The following is a 25,477-nucleotide window of genomic DNA, read 5'->3' on the forward strand; positions in this document are numbered from 1 at the left end:
CACAGACGTAGCATGATTGCTAAATTATCATATGTCCCTATTACGATCAATAAGATCATCTTTGGTGATAGTAACCTCTCTGATCGTGAGAATTCCGATAATTTTATTGTGATTCAAGAATTTATTTTATCTACTAAAAGATTTTCTTGCTAGATCTACGGTCTAGACTATCCATAATCTCTTGTTTCATGTATGTACTGATTAAAATGTGTGGTATCATTTGATTTTGTCATATTGCTTATAAAAGTTGGCAAAATAATTTGTGTATTGTGTATTAATTGTTCATCGTTATCATCATCACCATTTTCTGACATCTTACGGATATATGCTAATTACCATCTCTGATAATGTCTTTTTATGGGAGAGGAATTTATAAAAGTGTTTAACACTTGTTTTCCAATCCCTATATTGTATTACATTTGTATCTGTCATGTTCATATTTCCTAATAAAATACTGTTTACACTAAGAACATGTCTAGGATAATTCTCTCCAACTGCCAACCAGTATTTTACTTCACTGAAAACAGATTGACTGTAGTAATTTTCTTTTAAATGAAGTGATTCATGAAACTGAAATAAAAGATTACTTAGGAATTTTTAATATGTGCTCTATTTGTAAACAAAAAATTAAAATTATAAACTCTTTTCATGATACACTTATTTTTTATCAGAAGGTCAACTTATAAAAAAAGATATTATCTTGACCAGTCACTACAGTTATTATTATACCATTCATGACAACTTTTACACGGATATCTGCTAACGAATTTCCCCGTCTGTGGAAAGTCAAACTTATTTGATCTTCGAAAACTTCAAAATATTTATTGTAGAGTGTTTATTTAAAATTATTTCATAATACAATTTATGGAGAATAGCAAGACTGTGCAGTTAATTGAATAGTTGGTCTGCTGAATGAGATATTCAATATGCATGGCAAATACTGCCATTATCAATTAAGACTTTTATCCTGATTGATGATATATTTGTATATTACAAAAAAAAGCAATCATATACATTGCTATATTTCAATATGCTGTACAAGTGTTTTAAAGAGTAACCACTCAACAACAGCATAAGAATCAAAAACGTAGGAAGAACTAAATATAAAAACCAAAACTATCGAAAAAGATTTGTCTTTATTACTGTTAGAAGACAGATAACTCCTTTTTCCTATCCTCTCAATTAATTTTCATATTATCAAAAATTTTCAAATGTTTTGTCAACATCCATTTTTCCTTTTCATTAAGAATAATATCTCTTATAGCCATCTGACACATCTCCGTAGGAATGAAATGTTTTAATGCTTCAATATTGTGTTACATCAACAAGTGTTACTTTTCAAAACTTATTAAAACAAATACTTACATGAAGGTTTCGCCATCGATCATCGATCATTATTAGGTCGGAAAATTAGCTTAGAAGAGAGAATACCATAATGTACGAGCCCGGGTGTCAAAAGAATAGGCCTGCAGCAGCGCTAAGCTTGTCGTAAAAGGCGACTTAATAGTGCTCAGAAAACTAGTCGGGGGCTAGGCGCTCTGCCCACAGAGCACCTGGGATGTGTGCCCCAGGAGGTAGAATGGGGTACCCCTGGCGTGTTACATGCTGGGGTTGTCAGGCTATAACACGGAAAACCTGACCGCAAACCATAGCGGTGCACTGTGTTGGGAAAGATGCCACGTTCCTCGCACGTTAAGGAACCCTGCTGTGGTATTCGGTAGGAGTAGGAACCTTTGCGCTCCGCCACCGGAGGCTAAATTGCTCGACCGTACCCACCTCTCCCCTTTTTCTTGTAGCAATCGGAATTTGTCGACCATATTGTCCTTGTGTCCCATCCCATCTTTCATTTCATCATCATTTCATGTTCATTTTATCATGCATTTTATGTTCATCGTCTGAATATAGCTGAAATATTGCTGCTCGGACGTTAAACTCCAACAATCAATCAACAATCAATCATAATGTACGAAATGAAGTACATTAAAACATAATTTCTATTTAACTCTTAACTAAAGTCGTTTTTTTTGTATTTAAAGATGACATAAAATGACTTCCGGTACATATGTAATTCATTTATGTCACTGTAAATCATTGACGTTTATTGTGATAACGATGATAGTTATTCAGTTATATTCTCGTTAACGCCGAATTACTATTTTTTGGCATATCTAGCAAACGATGCTCTTTCATCGGTTCTGATTTCAGGCGATATCTCCATGAATTACCACAACCGAAGTACCGTTTGACCCTGTTACTTGTAACATCTTTGGCTTTCGTGAACATTTTCCTGAACACTCCAGTTATATAGTTCATCTGGGTCGTGTCTAAATATATCGGCAGATCTATACAGTATTGTTCGTACTTAATATGTAAATCGTTTGGCATTAACCTGGTAATAACACTGTCTACACATTTTTAACCTCATTAACACGATGACCCCTTTTCAACAGAGCAAGCGACAGCAAAGATAACAAGAGTAAAACTGCAAAATGGAAGACTAACCTAAAACAGAAAGAAAATGGAAGACTAACCTAAAACAAAAAGAAAATTGTAATAAGTGTTTTTACATGGATAAATATAGACAATTTTACGAAAAATATCTGCCTTCGAACAGAATGCGAAAATTTTGTATGAATCGATTTTGTTTCTGACAGGTATCTTCACGATGCGTGTAACATTTATTCTATACGAACCAGCCTTTGAACAGCATCCGTCGAAGTGACAAAAATGATAGTAATGATCACGTAAACTTTGTGTATGCAGAGATCATCATAGATATATCTGACTATATTTCAATGTCTTTTTGTTTTGATTTGATAAGCAAATGTTTATAAAATGCGATTGAAACTCTTTTTCTTGCCAACAACATTTTATTGTTGTGTCCATATTCATTATCAGAACAAAGTTAAAGTAAAGATTCCTATTTTTAATACGTTTTTAAGAGGCCCATTGATACGAAAGTATTAAATTTAAGGCACCATACAGAGTTAAACGAGTTAAACAATTATGAACAATGTCAAATGAAGAATATGTATATGGTATTCAGGTCAATAATACATATATTGATAAGTATCTTGTTGGATAGGAAGTTGACGATCAGTGGCGCTGTTGCAAGAATCACAGCTCTACTGTACTGAACATTACATTGTGCACGATATTGGTATCATAAAGCTTAATAAGTTCATCTACCTGAATATTTTCCATCACATGGCTATTACCTCACAATGCTTCATACAAGTTTTTGTTCATTTAATCTGTCAAAAGCGACATTTATTTTACGGAAAGAGCAAAAAAGGGAAACAAGATACCAGCGAAATAAAAAAAAATGTCATCCAGGGACAAATAATCGTTCTATTTTCTACATAGGCAATCAGTCTAAAGGTAAAACAAAACAACAGATAACACTAGGTCACTTCTGATGAAGAATTACCAATATGTCAAACCACACAAAAACAAAACAAAGCATGCGCGCATAATATGACAAATTATTAACAATAACTCATACAACCAACAAAATGAATACATCTTTATACAATCCTAATTTTGGGGCTTTGATACATCGCATCCACCCCAAAGAACTTGAGATAAAGGATACTATAGACACTGTAAAGTCAGCCTCATATCTTGACCTACATTTAGAAATTGACCAAACTTTACGACAAACGTGATGACTTTTCATTCAAAATTGTCAACTTTCCTTTCATATGTGGCAACATCCCTTCAGCAGCTGCGTATGGAGTGTTCATATCACAATTTATACGTTATGCCAGAGCTTGCCTAGACTACGTAGACTTTTTGTATCGCACTAGAATTCTAACAAATAGACTTATGGAGCAGGGTTTTGTTGCTACAAAATTGAAGTCATCACTACAAAAGTTTTATGGTCGTCATCATGAACTCGTGGATTGTTACGGTGGATCCATCTGCATCATTAAAACTGATTTGTTCAACAGGTCATAGTTTTCCTCTCCTATTTCGTCTACCCCGGACTTGACTTTTTATGAGCAACCCGGCGGGTATTTCTAGAAAAGCAGAGGACGCTCACACTATCGATGCACCTGGTCCATGCTCCCAGTTTTTAGTGGAGTCTGAGTTGCTCATTTGCTTTTGTTACTTTGTATGTATGATTTTAATTACTTCATGTTCTTTGTTGTGTATGTTTTCCATATCTGGTCTTTGTCCCTGGATTACATTCTTTGATTACCCTATAAGCTTGGTTCCCTTCATTAGTCTTTTAAACCAATGTTAACATTTTACAATTTCAGCTCAGATAAAATAATGATTTTTTTATATTGTGTTTACATTGACATAATAATTTTTTTTCAGCTAAAAATGATTTTTTATTGATTACAACCGGTACGGCTGTGCCGACCGGTAAAAATCTGTTAAGACATAGGAAAAATGCTTTAGATGTGTATTGAATCACAACAACTGTGTACGTTTGGAAATTGAATAATTAAATAATGAGATAAATGTAACATCATGGTTATGTAACGATTATGATGGGAGCCGACAATCACATCAAAGATTAATCAAGGGAACCAAGATTCTAGCGGAAATCCAAAGAATGTAATCCAGGGACAAATACCAGACATGGAAAACAAACAAACACAACAAAGACTTAAAGTAACTAAAATAATACATACAAAGTAACAAAAGAACAAAAGTAAATGAGCAACTCGGATTATACTAAAAACTGGAGATTGGACCAGTCTGCGTAGTCTCGGCAAGCTCTGGCATAACATATGAGTTGTGATATGAACACTCCATACGCAGGTGCTGAAGGGATGTTGCCACAGATGAAAGGAAAGTTGACAATTTTGGATGAAAGGTCATCACGTTTGTCGTAAAATTTAGAATATTTTTTATATATTATATAGTTTTCCTTTACCATCGATTTCTAAGTGTATGTCAAGGTATGAGGCTGACTTTACAGTGTCTATAGTATCCTTTATCCTAAGTTCTTTGGGGTAGATGCGATGTATCAAATCCCCGAAATTAGGATTGTTTAAAGATAATACGTCATCTATATAGCGGAAACTGAGGTTAAAGGATCTAGCTTAACGATATTCTTTATTTCGGATCACGTCAGCTATAAAGTCAGCCTCATAAGAGTGAAGGCATAGGTCAGCAAGTAGAAGAGCACTATTTGTTCCCATTGGAATGCCGACCATTTGTTGAAAAACACGTCCACCACACTGGACAAATATGTTGTAGATTAAAATTCCCAGCAAACATTTTGTAAACATCTTCTGTATATTTGGAAGATGATTTGGAATTATTTCTGATAAAGTAGGAGGAATCTCTACAAAGAACTATATATTTGTATCTAGGTGTACCATCTTTTTGGAAGAACAACGATGTATAATGTTTTAAGTCGGGATTTTAACTGAGTATGTGGAATAGAAGTATACAGTGTTGAAAAACCATTGGTTTTAATGCTATTAATGCTATTGTAAACCTATAGAAACACCCTTCATTGAAATAGTCGTGTCGTTTATTTATTTTGTGCTCTTATTGCTGAACATGCAGATGTGTTATCATCCTTCCTTAAAACTGTATAAGCTGTCATTTTCGTAAATTTTTGTTTCTGTTGAAATATGCCTTAACCTTGAATTATTTTTACTAAATTGTACTTTTCCTGTATAATTTCATTTGTAATCCACAAATAAAATGCATTAAATACATGAAATAGGTGTCTATATATTTATTGTCTTACAAGACAAAAAATCGACCTACTTAAATTCGTATGCATGTGACTTCTGGTGACTTTAATCCGCGCATGTACTGTAAGGGTCGCTTCTTTAATAGCAAATCTGATTGTAAAGCAAAATTGGTTATTCAACGGCAAGGAAGACCGACGGACTCAAGCCGTTCAAGAAAAAAAGTTCGAATATAACCCAAGGATCCTTTTGAAATTTACGTATTGTGATATAATGTTGCACAAATATGGTCATTATTTATTTGAAAACTAATCAAGAAATAAATGAAATGATATGAAAACTAGACACTTGCTTACCTGTGTATCCGTTATTGTTATTTTTTAACCAAGGTTAAAGTATTTTTAACCCAGGTGATTGGTCTGTCAGCAATCTTCGGAAGTAATAGCGAAAAAATAATAGGTCAAAGCTATCGATCTTCTCTGATTAAAAAAAACTTCACAATATTCTGCGGGTATTATCGACATTTATTGCTTCAACTGCATTACTACAAACTTATTTCCTTAAATCAGCAAAATTGAATAGAATCAAATCTGAACAAATTTGGCAGCTAATGCAGCTTTAAAACATTCGTTTCAACAGTAAATGACCAGGCATATAAACCCCTTTTTTCTCACGGAAAAACAACTATACAAAGATACAAATAGTACCTTCATGCATATAAATGTATAAATATTGAACGTGACGTTTACACAAGAAGTTAGAAAATTTAACTTTCTCACTGATGACTGAATGTTATTCAACTTGCCATTAAACCTTTGAATTGATTACAAAATTTAAATATCATTGGGTTTAGCATATGAGATTTCTACAATCAGTAACAATAACGCATATAATCTTACAAGATTTTTTAAAAACTTTAACTATATTTGATATAGTATAAAATGATGTCATGTGTCATATAAGTTCCTTTATCCTATTAGAAGTACTACCTTATGGAATAAAGTTAAAATTAAGTCGATCTTTGACAAGTGTAAGCCGGCGAGCATAGATAAATTCTACATAAAAATGTACGATCTACATATAAAGATAATGAATGATCATTATGAAGACAAATGCATATCTATCGGTATGTCATTGAAGTAACCCGATTAAACATGCGACAAACTATTCATTTTCTTTTGAATATTTCCAAAATAGAATCTTTATTGAGATAGGTTAAATGAATAGATATATCTAGTTAGTAGTAAAATCAATCATACAAAGCACTTCAAACTAAATACAACAGAAATGATTAATGCGTTAGGAACTGGAAAAAGTTAATTAACTAATTTGATCAGCTCAAAGAAATTTATCTTAACATTTTTTTATTGAATAAGAAAGATAAAATGAAAATGCAAGATTTCTGGTCAAAATATCTGCAAAATAAATAAGATAGTACTATACAGAATAAATAAAGGTTACATGTAATTGAAAAAGACCAGTTCCAAATTACCAGTGAGTAATTTAAATAGCTCTCTAGTTAGAAATCTGCCCTACATTATACCAATGTGTCCAACTTACCTATTTCAGAACACCTGTGTGATCTTTTGGACACTGCCTTTTAAGTTTGAATAGCTGTAAATTATGAGGACCTAAACCACTTTATTTGCCAACCACCGGTGTGTTTGGCTAGGGTATATACAAATGATTCACTTGTTTCTGATTGGATAATTCTTGTCATTTTATGTTGAAAACTCTTTTAAAATAATTTGATGGTCATACATTGTAAAACTGAGATTCTTTCTAGCTGAAGTAGTTATAAGAGCTCAAAGCAATGATAACATCCATTATACTTTTGCAAAATGGCCATGTTTTCAACTTGCAATATAAATGCATGCACCAGTCTTCTTAAGGACCCTTTTAAAACATTTAAAACAAATCTAAGAAATGTTTTAATACTAGTATCATTTCTATTATTTTCTTTGGTTTACAGTGACTGTACATATAGGATGTCCCAAAATAGAAACTTGAAAATATACCAATTTAGAATATTTAACAATGATTTAAATGGCATCAGTGAGTTGTATTTACTTGACCTTTAGATGTTAAGGTCATCATAATTGACAGCTATTCAAAGTAAGAAGATAGTGTCCAAAAGATCACACAGGTGTTCTTTTGCAGTTAAGTAGGAAACATATGTACAATGTAGGGCATATTTCTATCTAGAGAGCTATTTAAATTGCCTACAAAAATTTGTATTGAAATTGGAATTGGTCTATTTCAACTAGCTGTAATGCAATTATTATACCAGAAATTTAATTTTATGATTGAAGTTTTGATTGTAACATGACCCAAATAAATATGAAAGGAAGATTAAGTGTGCACTAATAAGAAATCTTGTATGACATCGCATTATAGGTCACGTGTTCCCATAGAACTCAATTGGAAAACAGCCATGCAATATCCATCTGCATCAGCTCAAATTTTGCAAAGGGACTCCGCCTCTGACGAAAATGACTATGCGGAATGAGAACACGAGCTACCTGTGCCTGTATATCTGTCATTGGTGAGTTATTGATTAATGGGTGATGTCAATTCATCTTGAAAATTATTTATAGCACCGCCTTCCGAGCTCGTTATCCGGGCTCAATGAAAGTCTATTTAAATAACTCGTAAGACCGTGCTATAAATACAACATATTTTTTTCTCTTTCCAAAATGTTCATTCCCCTAAAAAAGATATCAAGATTATTAATGCCGGAACAAATGGGTTAATTTTGAAAATTTAATAGACCGGAATACCACTCCGCATGTATTTGGTATCATTTTAAAGATATTTAAAAGGCGCTGTGGTTAACTTCTGTCGTAGAAATTTTCTGTGGTGCGATTTCTTAAAATTCGAGGTCAGAGATCAACATTAAAGGCTCACTGAACTTACGAAATTTGTGCATTTTTTGTAATTTTCTTTTAAATTGTTTGATTTAATTTGACGTAATTTGAACTTTAATTTACCAAAGCATTCTTGCGAAGTATACGATTATTCTAGCGGAAATAAAAAAATGCAATCAAGGGACAAAGACCAAACAAGGAAAACAGACAAACACAACAAAGTACACACATAGTCGAACATTATATTTTGTCTTTTTCAATGTAAAATATGCATTCTCATGGAAGACCAGAATAACTAAGAGATTTTAAAAAACAAATGAAAAATATTGACATTTCAGTTTTATTTGGGGGTTTTGCATTTAATATATAAACAATTGTATATCAAGATATAGTATGGAAAGTTTAAATGATATCCCACAAATAACAAAGCCACGAGTATATGTCAAAAGTTAACTGTCTTACAACATCTTAAACCAAAATAACAATTTCGACAAGGGTAAGCAGTATGTATTAAATTGTTTTATGGTATTTCGGTCCATTAAAATATTAGGGTAAGCGATTTTTTGGAATAATTCCTCCACTATATAACGCATGACAAATGTATGAAAAAAATCACTTTTTACTTTTGTGGCAATAGAAACTCTTAACAAGAAATCTTTGGTGATAAAAATAATAATTTTTATTGATTTTTAAAAATATTTAAACTTCTATGAATGCTGAATGGTTCAGTACTTTAGTGATGTAGTAATTCGCTTTTTCCTTGGTTTTCATTTTTAGAAGACAAGAAATTAAAGCAATAGTCAAATATAAAATATATATTTAATAATTAAATTTATTTAAAAATATAAATATAAAGCAAATCCTTCAACGTGTTATAGTTCTCGTTTCCCATTTCGTCTACATAGTACTTGAGATTTTAAAAAACACATAGTGGAGTCCGAGTTGCTCATTTACCTTTGTTACTTTGTATGTATGATTTTAGTTACTTTATGTTCTTTATTGTGAATGTCTGTTTTCCATGTCCGGTCTTTGTCCCTGGATTGCATTCTTTTGATTGCCGCTATGGCCTTGGTTCCCTTGATTTCTCTTGTCTTACCCTGCCGGTGCATCTGGTCCATGCCCCCAGTTTTTTTTTTTATCGGAGTTGCTCATTAACTTTGCTGCTTTATATGTATTATTTTGATTATTTTAAATGATTTGTTGTGTGTGTCTGTTTTCTCTGTCTAGTCCTTGTCCCTGGATTACATTCTTTTAATTTCCGCTAGAATCTTCGTTGCCTTGATTACTCTTCCATAGAATATCAATTTTTAATTCATTGAATAATTACAATGGTCGCCATTTAATTGTCCACTATTTAAAGTAATCATCAACTTTCTTGCCATTGGACAATTTTCCAAAATATTTGAGGAGCCACCTTTATGCATTATCGTGAAGGCAATTATGATCGTGTTTTTATTTGCAATTACCTCATCTTATTGATGAATTGTCAAATAAAAAAGTAAAGAAACTTGCAAAAAGCCGATTTTTTAAGAAGAAATTATAATAATTATATACAACAGGTTATATGTGTTTTCTATTCAGCATATATACATTGTTTGTTTGTGAACATGAAATTATTACTGTGCTATTGATAAATGACCGACCAAATTATTCATGTCATCATAATCATTATTCTTGTTTTCATAAACAAATATAACATAGGTTTTAATTTATAGCATGATTATGATGAAAATTATAGCAATACTTAAACGCATTGTGTAAAAAAGTGGGTGAAGGTTCACTGTATAATATATCAACAAGAATGTCATACTGAATATAACCACAATAGACGACTTGAAATGAAAGTTGTACAATATAAACTGTTCTACTTAATTTTCAATTGTTTAGCTTACTTGATATGGAAAGCAGTATTTGGTTCAGAGATACTAAAGAGCTATATGCTTGCTGAAGAAGATATTGCAATAGCCCCAAGTACATCAACTTTTGACATGCAAGCTGAGTCTGAAATCCACTGCGCATTGTTGTGCTTGAAGAATAAGGCTTGTTGCGGCGCCAGTTACTTCTCCGATTATAACTGCCGACTCGATACGTCCTTAAATTGCGGACTTAGTACTTTTTACAACGTTGGTGTGAAGACCTGTCGGAAACAATTAAACAGCACTTCATGTCAGTTCAATACGTCAACGGTCTGTTCATCCGTCAAATCAACGGATATCACATCTTTATCCCAAGTCACTGATGATTCAACATCAGTAGATATCAGCATGCCTATAGGAGACACCAACGAAGATACAACAACAATAACTGTAGCAGAAGGAACTCAAGCTGCTTTGTCATCAATAACACGTGAGCTTTACAAGTCATAGTTTAATGTAAAGAATAATCGAATGTACTCAAAAGAACTGAAACTTTGGTTATACATCTGTGAAAATATTTGGTGATAATATCTTCTTTACATTGAAAAAGATTATAACCTTGATACCATCTTTAGTAGATAAAATGCTTTGGCCAATTATTATTATTCAGGTTTAGTAAAACTTCTGTATTATAGCATACCCTTGTATTGCCTGTTTGACATACGGAACTTCAATGTATGAGTTTTATAATGGAGGTGCTTTACCAATGGAAGACGCCAGGGTAAGAAAGCAGTCATGGTTCTACCATATACAAAGAAAAAAAATACTCATTTATTCAACATTTTATTTTAATGCAATTAACAAAAAATCAAACGCCAGTGTAAAAAAGTTAAACAAGAGGAAAGCAAAATTAGTTTCAAAAAAAAGAATCAAGACTACAAAAAAAAAAAAAAAAAAAAAAAAAATGCAACTGTACGAGTATCTTATGGAATTAAAAAAGTTTCCTGTAAAATTAGCAAATGCAACTTATTTGCTATATTTAGTTTTTATTTTTTATCTTCACTAATACCACAGTGCCAGCTTTGTATCTTATACTGTACTAAATGCAATTAAATATGATACTATTTCAAAGCTAAGTTGCTTATCTCTTGGAGGAAAACTACCGGAAGTAGAAACTCAGGGAGAGAGTGACTTCATAAAAGAAGCATTTTCTAACAAAGGAGGTAAGACACCAATCATGGTACGATCAATGGATATTTCACAGGAATGTGGCATGAAATGTCGCTTTAAAATCATCATATAACAAGAATGGATATGATATGGTGAATATGTCAGACAACAAAGCCACTGTTGAAAAATGTCAGCTCAAGGCCACCCATGGGTCTTCAATGAACGACGAGGAAATCCTCACATCACTGGACAGACTACAGCTGGCAACAAAACAATATTATACACAGGTAAAACGAAATAGTTGCCTCTATATACTCCAGCGACATTAAAGTAAAACTGAAAGTGGAAACGAAACAAGAAATACAGAAGTAAAAAATTCCTGATTTGGGACAGGCGCGAAAAATGCGACGTCGTTAAAGTACTTTGCCGTGATGGCAACACTCCCATTTAAATCTGGCTATTTTAGGAACAATATTACACGATCAAACACACCTTAAAATTTTATGGTATTGAGCCCACTAATAAATAAAAAATAAAGTCTGCTTGTAGAGCAATGACTTGAAGAGGAAATAAATATTTATTTATGAGGTGATTTGTGAAGTACATAGTAGGAACTTTCATGCTACTATTTTCGACTTGTAGAGGTAGCAACGATATTTTGTCTGTTCACAATTTCACTTTCTAAAATTTTAGTCAGTTATAATGTAGGTGAATTCGTGATTTAATTTTGAAGAATTTCAATATAAAACTTATGTAAAATAACAACAATATTGTTTTCAGCTTTATCAGCAGGAATAAAATAACTACATTGTCGAGCTCATTTAATTTGTGTTTTATTCGGGATATACGGCATTTATGTTAAGATTAAAGTGTTCTTCAAAATGATTTACTTGGATGTCAAATATTTTCATAATTGCTTAGGGGAAAGTTGGCATTCGATGCTCGATGAAAAATGTTCCATTTTAACCGGATTATAATCTACATCCATGCAGACCTCTGACATCCCAGTGAAGAATCAACGCTTAAAAGCGCTTAAAAGAGATCGGATCCAAAATTTTAATTCTGAGAAAGAATAATATTGTTTTCAGTGAAATTACTCAAATATATGTAATTGTCAGTAAATGGAGTGACGGTTGGTTTCCTCAGTCAGGATAATGCACCCGAGTGATGTGACATGCCAACCAACCAAAGGACTCTTGCTTGTTTGAGCTATCACAATTAAGATACGGATAAGCGTGCGAGACAAATGAAGGTGTGTTCGCTCGTCGTAAAATGCATGACGTATCTGCCATTCAATGTTAAGCCTCCACTAATCAATTAAGATTGAAAAATTACGGTCGGAACAACTATATACATTATGATAACTTTTCATTGTTCCTTCACTTTTTGACAGGTATTCGTTACTGGATTGGGAGTCATTATGAGGGTAGTTATCATGCGTGGTTGACCAGACCAAATGAACCTATGAATTTTACAGACTGGCATTTCACACAACCAGATGCAATCGACACAGATTTCTGCGTTGCTGCGAGTGTTTTTTTCGATTTCAGATGGGGATCATGGCACTGCAGTAATTCTGAAACATTTGTTTGTGAATTCGACTGAAAAAATATATATGTATGTACGTATAGTTCTTGGTTCAGGAGAGGGTTCCCAATTTTATAGAAAATTGGAGAGCAAAATTGTTCAAATTATTTCTAATCGTATCCATATCTCTTTTTTTCTTTTTCTATCTTGTCATTGCCCTCCAAAATTTAGAATTGAATAAAAACCACCTTCTAAGTCACAGTTCTATGTGAAGTATAATCGTCCGTGATAGGGAGATACGCATTACCATAAACCCCAGCTTAAATAAAAGTTTTGAAAGTTTAAATTTGTGACACTTGTAGCATAAGTTAGGAACATGAATTTGAAAAAGTTAATAAAAGTGCTTAGATTAAGAAAAGTGTTAAAAATATTTAAATTCAAAGTTTTCCAAAAATAACTATGTTGACTATCTTGACAACTCACAGGCAATCCAACATACTCGTTTAATACTATACCAAGTTGTAGTTAACAATCACATGCTAACGTCATTAGGTATTTCTTTAGGTGATGATGATATCATTCTCCATACTATCTATTGGATAATGAAAGTTCAGAAGGGTCTTTACAAGCAGATATATTAGTAGGTCTTCAAAATACACGACTTAACCCCGTTCAAAGCTCCTTACAAATTTACTTAAAACAGTCAAAGATTGAATTCAGAGTTACTGTGGTAAAGCCTGCTCTACAATCAAATGAGGAATTTTGAGAATTCAAAAGTCTACAAGACTGTTTTTTTTTTCCAGTAGCTTTACATTTTGTAACAGTGCACACGTTATCAATTTGTTCGCTTCATGTAATCCACACTGCCACATGAAAAGCTAAAGTCAGTTATACGTGACCTAATTCACCAATGTTTTTTTGTAGTAAAGGTATGGAACTAGAATCTATTGTCATCTTTTATAAGGTAGAAAAAGCTTGTTTTATGATAAACCGAATATCAGGAATATTTACTGCTATGTTGCTATGTTATACCAGTGTGGACACAGACTGGTATTGCCTGAGAGGCAAGTATGGATGCACAGACTGATATTACCCGGAGCAAAAACGTTTTGTCTTGAATGTGTTTGCATTGGCTAGAAAACAAAATGTTGTGGAAGTTAAAAGTAATTGATGGGGGAGGGTGGGGCTGGGCCACTCCAATAAATACTTCTTTTAAAGAGTATGTCGCTGTAATTCTGTAACTCCACACGATACAAAATATCCAATTTTCGCAAATAAAATATTCTATGAACGTTCCATTACATTCCATTTTGTGGTGTAGAAGGAGCAAATTAAAATTATAAGTCCAAGGTTTAGATTTATATATAATATGGCGTTATAAGCATATACATCACAATGCTTCTTTTCTGAGGATGTACTTGCATGGATGTGTTGAACTTCATTATGTTCTGTTAAGGATTGACCATTTCGCTTTATGCAGATTTGTTGATCTAACACTTATGCTTTAAGTTTAACAGAAACTAACAGTGTGGTACATCTCAGTTACATTGAACAAGGATATTTCGTTTCTGAAGTTTTTCAGTCCCACAACTCTGAAAGGAATGTATAGTTGTTTTAGATTACATGAAGTAACATGTGTTATAACTTTTCTTACATTCAAAGAAATAAAGTTGGTGTCATTTTCCTGACATTTTGTATCTTTAGGATAAAGAACTCATACAATCTTCTGGCAAGCAATAATTTATTTCAAGCAACAATTTCCTGTGCATTTCGTTAGTTATGGCACGACCTACAGAAACTGCAAAATAAATTATAAAATAAGTCAAAGACGATATATTGTTCTGTAACAAATGAATATGTAAACGTTGGGGTCACACACTCGGTGCCAATTACTACACCTATTTTGAAAGTAACTAAATAACACTATAACAATAAAGTGTAAAAATATAGCACGTTCCGTATATCCGTTACACCCTTCATTTCGTTCATTAAAAAGCTAAGACAACGTAGCTTCGAGAATATAATTTGAGTGTCTTTGTGGATATAAACCACAAAAATCCCAAAAAATCTTTCGTAATGCAGTGTTAATCAATCAGAGGCACGATATGAGTGACGCCAACGATCAGCTGACTGCTCCTATACTTGGTGTGATTGCTGTTTTCGTGCTAAGAATATATACTCAATACTTTGCTTACCCTACCGGTGCACCTGGTCCATGCTCCCAGTTTTTAGTGGAGTCCGAGTTGCTCATTTGCTTTTGTTACTTTGTTTGTATGATTTTAATTACTTTATATTATTTGTAGTGTAGGTCTGTTTTCCATATCTGGTCTTTGTCCCTGGATTACATTCGTTTGATTACCGCTATAATCTTGGTTCCCTTGATTACTCTTTTGCCCTTATGTCGTAATCATGCCCGACTAAGGGGTTATTTTCTTAACACCCTTGGTTAATATTTGTTCATGAAAATCCTTTATGTATTATATTAAGTGAAACATTTTTATATAATTATCACAGTAGCAAAATATGGATGAAATGTACCCCCGTACCGCCTCTTTTTCTATGTCGTAAAGAAGTATTCGGAAGAGAGGTTATTTTAAGTTTTGTTGTTTCAATACCCAAGTCGTCAGCGCCAGCGTTTTCATTGCACATCAAAGACCATTGCCACTACTTATGCGCACAAGTTGTGAAGCTACCATACACCAAGATAAGAACATTCTTTTCTTCTCATCTCAATATAGGTTTTAATGTCAAATACATTTGTAAACTGATATATAAGCTTCTTATATGAATATATTCTAAGCTGACAAAAGGTTTCTTTCAAAGAACGTGCATGGAAGGAGTAATTGATGTAAACATGTCAACTACTGTCACTGACATTTTTCAGCATTCGATTTTTTTACCCTATGCATGGGCGTCATTTTTGATTGGATTCAAATATATCTTGATATTTACAATATTAACATAATGTTGTTCTGAAAATGAAACGATTAAAACAAAGAACAGGTTTCATCGGAAGGAATGAGCATTTATTTTTTCCACACTGCAGACCATAAACGCAGATTCGTCTTAGGTTGTGTTACACGTTTCCAACTTATCGTTTTTCAAAACTACAAGCATTTTCATTTTCCTTTGAATGTTAGTTCGTTAATCTTTATAAAAAAATCCTATTTTCCAAATATCACTGGCAAAATCTTTTCTCCAGTTCAGATGGACCACTCATTTGACGTTAGTATGTTGGAAGAATGTTTCATCGATCTAAAGAAAGACCATAGTTGTGAATTTATAACTACAAAACCGAAACTTAAATAGATATCACAGAACACACGGAAACAACAAAAGAGTATTACTGTGAAAAGTCGTATAAGTCTGTATTTGGCTTTAGACTACACATGAAAAATAAACACGAACAAATATTTAAGCGTGTTTGTGCTGTATATGACAAAGGGTACAATCAAACAGTGCCATACGACTTTCATTGCGCGAGCCATCACAAGGTATGCATTGGCAGCTGTAAGTTTTAATTCTCAGGGTTCACTAAAACGTCACCTGAAGTCTTGTAACTCTAGACATATAGTTGCCATTGAGAATTACTACAGATGTGACTTGTATGGGGAATCCTTTGCCAGAAAATACAGTCTAACGTACCATATGAAAGGGAAGCAATAGGAACCGAAGAACAGTAGTAAGGGATGCAACATGCATTTTGCTTGGTGACCAAGCTTGTCAGCTCACAAGGAGGCAAGTCCTGAGTGTGCATAAATGGCGAATGACTTTGAGGAAAAGTTTTGATTTTGTATGGCAAAATAAATGCAACTACATGTATAAGATGTCAATAATTAATTTGATGTTATGCATTTTGTCTTCAGTCTCACTTGTATTCGAAGCAATGTCAGTTTTCAAATAAGCGTTGTGAGATAGATTGAGGTAGAAATGCTACCACAGAGAAGTTTAATCAGTAGAAACAAAAATAAAGCCTTATACCTTAGAGAGACCTTGTAACAAGTTTAACGTGTGGTAAACATAGAGAGGTGTTGTAACAAGTTTAACGTGTGGTAAACATTCACAATTTTGTTTCAACCGATATAAGGAACTCATTCACAAGTACAGATTGTATTCGGAATAAAAGATAAATACGTGCGGGTATCGCACATATATATCCTATATTTTATGGTAACATTCTTCACAAAGCACAGAAAGCTCAATACTCACCCAATAAATTGATTATAACAATAATTGTTGTTTTATAAATAGAAAAATGAAAAATAACGCCGAGCGCAGCATGGTACGAGCAAAGCCGTTGGAACTCTTTTCACTTGAGGCAAGTGTGGACAAAATATTACTTTTTGACACGCTTAAACATACGGACTTACAGTTCACTATCGACACAACAACTCATTTAGACACAATATTGCACAATATTTGAAATTCAATACAAGTATAAAGGTCTGCTTCACGGGTCAATCATGGATCACTGTGTACCTCATCATCTCAAGAACAGTAAATGAAGCGCTTGTATTCAGGCTGGGGTTTTCATGTGGAAATCCCCTCCAAAAAACCCTTCAAAATCACACCAAAAGTAAAGTCTATTTTTGGGGGGCGTGATCTCCTTTGGCTCCTTATAACTCGAAATCCGTAAGAGATTTAAATCTGATTGAAAAATGTAAAATGTATGCAGGGATTTTTTTTATGAAGAATCTAATAAAACAAATTCAAAATATAAGACCATAATTTCTTGTCTGATTTTGAAATTTTTCTATAAGACTTATTTCTGAGAAATAAACAAGCTGTCGTCAAGAAATCAGAAAAAAACTTGTCTTCTATAGCTTTAGCTTTCAGTACTTCTTGCATACAATCATCTTTTATTGAATTCAGATTCTCCTATATATTTGATTATAATGTTGGGAGTTTACAACTTGTACAACATATAGAAATATAGAAATATTCAATATATATAATTGGTATGTTTGTTTTGAACCCATTCAGAGAATATACTCCTGGTAGATTGGAATTCTTTATTCAATATTGGTTTTGTTTAGATTACTTATTGTCCAATCAATTCTCTTAAATGAATCTAAAACCAGATATTAAAGGCTAGAAAAACAGAGAAAATGAATTTCACATTGAAAGTAGTAATACTTAAATTATTTTGCTACAGTCTTTCAAGTTTGAATTTATGAATGTTTTGTCAAAAGCTAGAAATTTCAAGATCTGTAGACAAAATGTGTGTGAAAAAATAATCTGTAGATAACTATACTATATTATAAAGATCTCAGTAAGAGCCCAATATCTATAAAATGTGAAAATTTTATTAGTTTATCTGTTCATAAGCTGATAACAACCAGTTAACCAATAACAAATCAAAATCTATAAATAAACAGAGGTAACATGAGACACAAGAATCAGGCAGAATCATGATCCATATACAAGTTGAAAACTTTTTCCCTTAAATATATATCACACCAAAAACAATCCCTACACACTTCATAAAGCAAGTGTAATATGTGGCTGGTTTCCCCTGTAAGAGGACAAAGTTTTAAGTGGCCTTATTGATGCCGACCCAAGTTCTAGTAGAATATATGAATATACCTTACTCTATATTCAGTTTGTTTTTCTCATTTAGAATTATTTGGTCATTTTGTCTACATTAAATTCATAAATCCTGGAAAGTTTCTGTCAGACTGAAATCAAGTCCTAGTGCTTCCATTGTTATATTTTAAATTCATGTTTATTACCATTATGAGGACTTCATCCTCTATGATTCCAAAGAAATGATTAACACAATTTCAACATAAAGTTGCACATACTGTTGCCCTGGTCGTAGCCTAATTGTATGGCCTACTTTTCAAATGGCAAAGTCCCACAAAACAGAAAGTTGATATCAGGCAGCAACCAAAATAAAAAAAAAATGACACACTAATATATATAAAATCACATATCTAATTTGAAATCAATCCATACATTTGGAGATCAGATAAAGACAATAAATTTTGGAAGGGAAGATATATTTTTATGTATTTTGAATGTATTATATTTTACAACAGTCTATAAATATTTTAGTAATATTCTGCCTGATTCTCATAAAGACATATATTTAAGTCCGAAATTCAAAGATAGACATAAAGAACAACAACTGATCAAGCCAATATATCATACATATGAACTTCTATAGTAAAAGCACAATCACCATATTCTTTGTACATTCATGTTTAATCTCAAAGCAGTTTATAAATAGCCATAATAATACCAAATATCTTACCAGTTGTTTTAACCAAACTAAAATAAATGCTAAGAAGAAAATGTTTTCTAAAGTGCTATAAAAAGAAGCAAGGGAAACAAACATTATTGAAGATATTGAAATGACATTACTATAAATAAAGAGCTGCACTCAAGTTCATGATATGCCACTGCCCTTTTAACTAGTCTTTATGCTTTTAATGAAGTTATATGATAAACTAGATATACTGTGAGCCATGTCAAATACCCCCCCTCTCCCCCCCCCAAAAAAAAAGTAAATAAAAAATGCACAAAAAATTTGGCACTATCATAACAAATTGTTCGTTTTCAACGTTTTTTAACGAATAAATTTCCTTGGCTGTTTCTGCCTTTTTTTTAAGGGAGCTTATGTCAATACATATAGACAATTCACCAAAGTTTCATAAAAGTAAGTGAAAATATTTTTGAGTTATTGTTTGAACAGTCATAGAAACAAGATAACTTCTTCTTTGTGTTAAATAGATACAGAGAACAATTTGAGAATATTAATAATTCTAAAACATGAAAACATGGAAAAGTCATCATGTGTGTCACAGAGACATTTCTTTAAAATGACTGTAAAATCCCTTAAGCAGTGCACGGGACTTTCAAGTTTTTTTGTGAAATTCAGGTAACTTTAAAGGAGAAAAAAATAACTTTTTACTCTGAATCTAAGTGACAAATTTCCAAAGTGGAACTAATTCTAAATCTTAATAATACTGTGTTCCTGCAAGCATGGGTATAATTTTCCTTCATGTATCATATCATTCTAACTGATAAAATTGGTAAAATTGATCTATATATGTTATATCCGCTAAGCTGTGTAGAAAGTGTAAATCTTAAATATTTCTGCAAAGTAGCTTCAGAAGAGAAGATTATTGTTAATAGAGATGATTGCAACAAACACATATGAACAACAGCCCACCCGGGCAATGTCTAAGGTAATATAAAATCAGATTTTGAAGACTGTGAATATAATATTTGTTTTCACAACAAAAAATTGTATAAGGATGATCGCACATTGAAAAGGAAAAAGAAAAGATATATCTTATCACTACATATCACATTTAGAACATATATTATGGTTTTTATACATCAGAAAATTAAATTCAGTATGGTACATGGTAACTACAACTAGATGTTTACAAAATGTGCCTTTCAAATGTGGCAACTTTATTCGATGTTGTATTTAATCCTCTATTTGACTCTTACCATTATTGACTTCATTTATGTGTATCCCACGTCACTAAAAATAACTACTGTAATTAATAAATAATTTCAGGTAAATATGTACATTAATATCACATGGCTTTTTATTCCTATATTAACTTATTTTAAAAGTACATAAATGTTATAAACACAAAATGTCATAAATTTCTACCACATTTTATTTCAACAAAACAATTGCATAGGACAATATTCTACTTTCTTTTGCCTATTAAAATAAAAAAAATGCATTGTAACACTCATTTTATTGTCTAGTATTAGTTACATGTTCTATAGAAGCAACTTTAAGTTTTCTGATTTGTTGGTTATACAGTTCGTTGCTTGGGATACGACATCATTACAATGAAAAAAAAACCAGCTAGGTGTATATTATGCACGTGTAATAAAATCTGCATCAAATCTGCAAACTACCACATCTTTCTACTGAAGGAACTACAAGATAATGTTTCAATTAAGTGCTTACCAAAGAAAAAATACTATTCTTACTGGTTTATTCAAGAATGAAAGAAGGGCATATTAACTATTGCAAAATAACTTCAGAGGATAACCCTATTTAGACAGCTGGTGCAGTAAGCTAAGTCTTTTTACTTTTTGCTAATGAATAGTGTAAATACAAGTGTTAATTTTTTTTTACTGTAAGACTATCAACAATCCATTAGAAGTAAAGCTCAAGATGAAATTATATATTTATAAACTAACAAAGAAAAATTATTAATATAAAAAATTTAAAAAGTCGGAAACAACAAAGTAAAATGTTGTGCATCATCTCCCCTTGTATCGATAGTGACCTCCAGGCATCTCCCCTTGTATCGATAGTGACCTCCATGCATCTCCCCTTGTATCGATAGTGACCTCCATGCTCATATTTCTTCATTTACTGAGGTTATAGTGCAGATACATTCATAATATATATAACTGAAATAATCCTTAAATTGTTTTTATACTTCCCAAACATTGAACAATAGGTAAGTAAAAAAGTACTGTAAACATGAAGATATTAGGATTCACTACATTCATACTTGTGTAATATCTGTTAATAAAACCCACACACACAAATTTTCTTCCTTTTTTTTAAAGTGTTAGCCCATATAAAATTCAGACATCACTCATGCTGAAGTGATTCATGGTGAAGAAAAACCCACGAACAAACCATGCTTTTTTCGATCTACATGAGCTTTACTTTCACTTAATGACAATCTTTCCTGTATTAAAATCAGTGTTTTGAATAAAACCTTACATTCATCTCACACTTAAATCAAGCACATCAAACAAAATCAAGAATAGTTACTCTTGGAAAGTCATTGTGATATAGACAGATCTGGTGGTCTGTAACTGTTTCTAAATTAAAAGTGAATTTTGGTGGATTCTGACATACATGAATCATCTCCTGTCTGATTTTGATAAAGACTGCTGATTAAGATATAAAGTGGAGTGACTATGAAACTTACAACCATATGATATGTTTAACTTGTGAATCACAAAAATCTCCCTCTTTACAGTCAATGAAATTGTTACACAAGTTCTGTATAACATTCAAATCAAATCATTTTTGCATGAAACAATTTGAGAACATTGTTGATACATATCACAGAATCTTTACATGTAAAGAATGAGTGTTCCTAACAAAACAATTCTTCACTGAAAACACAAATTGTAAACATTCATGGATTTCTAAGAACAAGTATCATGCAAAAAAAAATCAACCATACATTCATTTTATCTACAGATATAATGTAATTCCTATTCTGAAACTATCATGGACATTCATTGTCTTACATAAAGCATTATTAGTGTGCAAGCAAGAATAATGATAACAACAATAACCAAAAAAAGCAAACAAAAACTACAAAAAAGTTACAAATAGCAGGTAAAATACATTGCATTGACATAGCATCCATTATAACACAGACCATTACTAATCTTGCTTCTAACATATCACAAGTATTACTGAAGGCTACTACTAGAACTAATAACTAGAAAAGTCTAAAAATTGTCAGTTGTGAGATCTAGATTACCTAATACATACAAATAAAATGTAAATGAAAATCAACACAGATTTTTTTCTTTGAGGTTAAACAATACGATGGGCTTAAAATTAATTAAAGCTTCCATAATTGTGTTTGTACTGTAAAACAAGTAAAATTCATTCAAATGCCATTAATTCCCTCCAACACACTCCTTCTGTTTAACAAGTTATCATACAAAAATTACTGTAAGTTTCCAAATTATTGCATTCCTAAATCTTAATTTTTACAGGAAAACAGTTTTAATTATTGTGAGCCAACTGACACAGTTTTGATGCATCACAATCCCAAAATAACTTTTTACCAACCATCAGTAATGACCAACAGTGCACTTTAAAATGCTAATACTCTGCTATCAACAAGAGGCTCCCAGGAGCCTGAATTTATCACCTGGTTGAATTTCGCCTTTAAAGGGCAATAAATTAAACAAGAAGTTGTCCAACAATTTTGACTCAAGAAAACTTTGATAGGACTTATCATAAGGATCATTTCAGTAAATGAAAGTCTAAATCTATCATAGTTTTCAAGACATTGGCTGAAAACTATAAAAAAAAAACCTGTCATTTTCCCTTGTCAAGGGCAATAACTCTTATAAGAAGGCATCTGACAAATTTTATGCCTGAAGATTTTTGTAGTCCTATAAAAATAAGGATCTTTTTAGCTATTGAAAGAATTTGGCTAAACCTAACAGTTTTGGAGATATATGCAAAAAACTATTGTCTGACCCCTATGTTCTATTTTTAGTAATGGCGGCCATGCTTTTTGATGGATCAAAAATCCCCACAACAGTTCTATGCATGATATCCCAAGGAACATTCATACCTACTTAGGTTCCAATTGGTCGAGTAGTGTCAGAGGAGAAGATTTTTGAAAGAAATAACATAAAAAATAGCAAAAAACATTGAAAAGGGCAATAACTCTGACATGGCTTAATAGATTAAAATGAAAATTTGACCGCAGATAGATCTCATCATGCTGAACACTTTTACCTGATGTCAGAATTTGGCTAAACCTAACCTTTTTAGATATATATGCGAAAAACTACTCTCTGACCCCTATGTTCTATTTTTAGTAAAGGCGGCCATGTTTTTTGACAGATCAAAAATCCCCACATCAGTTCTATGCAGGATACCCCAAGGAACATTCATACCAAGTTTGGTTCCAATTGGTCAATAGTTTTAGAGGAGAAGAGTTTTGAAAAATTGTTAATGATGACGACGGACGACAACGACAACGACGGACGATGATGGACACCAAGTGATGCCAATAGCTCACGTGGCCTTCGGCCAGGTGAACTAAAAATGCTATTTTTGAATTAGCATATTGAAAAATTGGTGTGACAAAAAAATTAATATCTGAGTCAATCGATATTATAAAATCTACATCGAAAGCAACTAAACTTTCCATCATATTGTGAAGTGTTAGATGAAGTCCTCTGGCCACTAATGTGAAGTGTTTGATGAAGTCCTCTGGCCACTAATGTGAAGAAAAGTTTGATGAAGTCCTTTGGCCACTAATGTGATGTGTTTGATGAAGTCCTCTGGTGATGTTTCCGTTCCGATTGAAAAAGTTCGTCTTGCATGAGTTTAAGTGTTGAGATCAATGATTCCTTCTCCTCTGATGCTGTTTTTAGGTCTTCTTCCAAGCCAAGGATTCTTTCTTGTAGTTTTAAGTTTTCCTGTTCAATTTCACTAATGCCCATTTCTATTTTAGAATTTGTGAGTTGTGACATTTTAGTAAGTTGTTCTTTCAGTAAATTATTCTCTTCCTGTAGTGTTGATATCTTGCTAGCAGCTTCTACTGAGGCAGAGTTTAATTTTTCATTTAGTTTCAGGTTTTGTAACTTCATTTCTTCCAAGTTTATTTCTAATATTCTCCTGTCATCTGCTTGTTCTTGAATACAGCTGTTTACCTCCATTGACTTCAGTACTTTAGGACCTCCTGAGAATATTTCAGTAAATTAAAATTTATTGAAAGAGAAGGGATAGTAAAAATACTACCACAAGTACCAACAAAGGACGCTAAGATTTAACATGTGTTCAGAACTTGTTCCTTGTACAAGTTAAGTTGACTTGGCACATGTAATTATACAAGCCTATTTATCAACGGCACATAGATTTTCTCAAAAAAATTATTATTTTCAAATCGGGGTTTGATATTTCAAATAATTGGTGATGTCAAATACGGAGAAAATGTTCTAAGGTTTAGTTGGAGAAAGTCCGTAAGTGAACATACAAAAATATTTTCATATGTAAATTATTGAAATTTATTGCTCAAGGAACATGGGATAAATTACCACTTTCTATACAATAAAAGATATTTATTTTATGATTAAAAATAAAGTTTAAACAAACACCTACGCCAAGGCACATAATACAACCAACCACAGTCTAATTACTCAGAAATGGAAAAATAGACAACAATAAAACAGGAGGCAGTTTTCTTTCATGTAAAAAACATTATACCAAAAAATCATTACAAATTGTGTTTAAAAGTTATTGTAGGACAAAGGATGGACAGACAGTGGTATCAAAAATATGCCCATCAAAAAATGGATTTGAAAATACAAATAACGAATAATCAAAACTTATAGTTGAAAATAAATGTATGTAGAATCCAAAGAATCCAAAGCATTATATCCAAAACTTGCTGAGTGTAAGATCTCCCCAAATATGGTGTGAGATCTTTGATCTTATATCCTATGGAAATACAACTGAAAAACTGGTTTCACCAGGTGAGGAGTGAGATCTGCGCATGGTTATATCCCCAATTAAAAATCCAAATTTTACATGTTTCTCCAGGTGAGAAGTGATATCTCTGATCTTATCTTCTAAGAAATTCAAATATCACCTGGTAAAGCAGGTAAAGAGATCTCCATAAGATTTTATCCC

General features: G+C 32.4%; 2 protein-coding genes across 6 annotated transcripts in view; one reads left to right on the forward strand and one right to left on the reverse strand.

Annotated features, from left to right (window-relative positions):
• Positions 1–8,073: 8,073 nt before the first annotated feature.
• LOC148608984 (uncharacterized) lies at positions 8,074–14,299 on the forward strand. Of its 2 annotated transcripts, XM_088542235.1 has the most exons (5): positions 8,074–8,208; positions 10,418–10,876; positions 11,082–11,167; positions 11,519–11,609; positions 12,950–14,299. In XM_088542235.1, the coding sequence occupies exons 1-5, from the start codon at positions 8,169–8,171 to the stop codon at positions 13,159–13,161; spliced, it is 888 nt and encodes a 295-aa protein (XP_088398361.1). In that variant the 5' UTR covers positions 8,074–8,168; the 3' UTR covers positions 13,162–14,299. The 2 variants fall into 2 exon arrangements, with proteins under 2 accessions (XP_088398361.1, XP_088398360.1); XM_088542234.1 differs by lacking the exon at positions 8,074–8,208 and having other exon boundaries at positions 10,353–10,876; positions 12,950–14,298.
• A 4,070-nt stretch (positions 14,300–18,369) lies between these two features.
• Positions 18,370–25,477, reverse strand: part of LOC148608985 (bridge-like lipid transfer protein family member 3B) — a 55,268-nt gene continuing 48,160 nt past the window's right edge. For 3 of the 4 annotated variants that reach the window (XM_088541774.1, XM_088541772.1, XM_088541775.1), the window contains one exon: positions 18,370–24,527. In XM_088541774.1, coding sequence (XP_088397900.1) covers positions 24,100–24,527 — 428 coding nt within the window. In that variant the 3' untranslated portion in view covers positions 18,370–24,099. The remainder of the gene's footprint in view (positions 24,528–25,477) is intronic. The other variant, XR_015914659.1, reaches the window with a different exon arrangement.

The sequence above is a fragment of the Perna viridis genome, chromosome 8 (genome assembly GCF_037379345.1).
Source record: "Perna viridis isolate PV_CMFRI_1.1 ecotype Kerala chromosome 8, ASM3737934v1, whole genome shotgun sequence".
NCBI classification, from domain to species: Eukaryota; Metazoa; Mollusca; class Bivalvia; order Mytilida; family Mytilidae; genus Perna; species Perna viridis.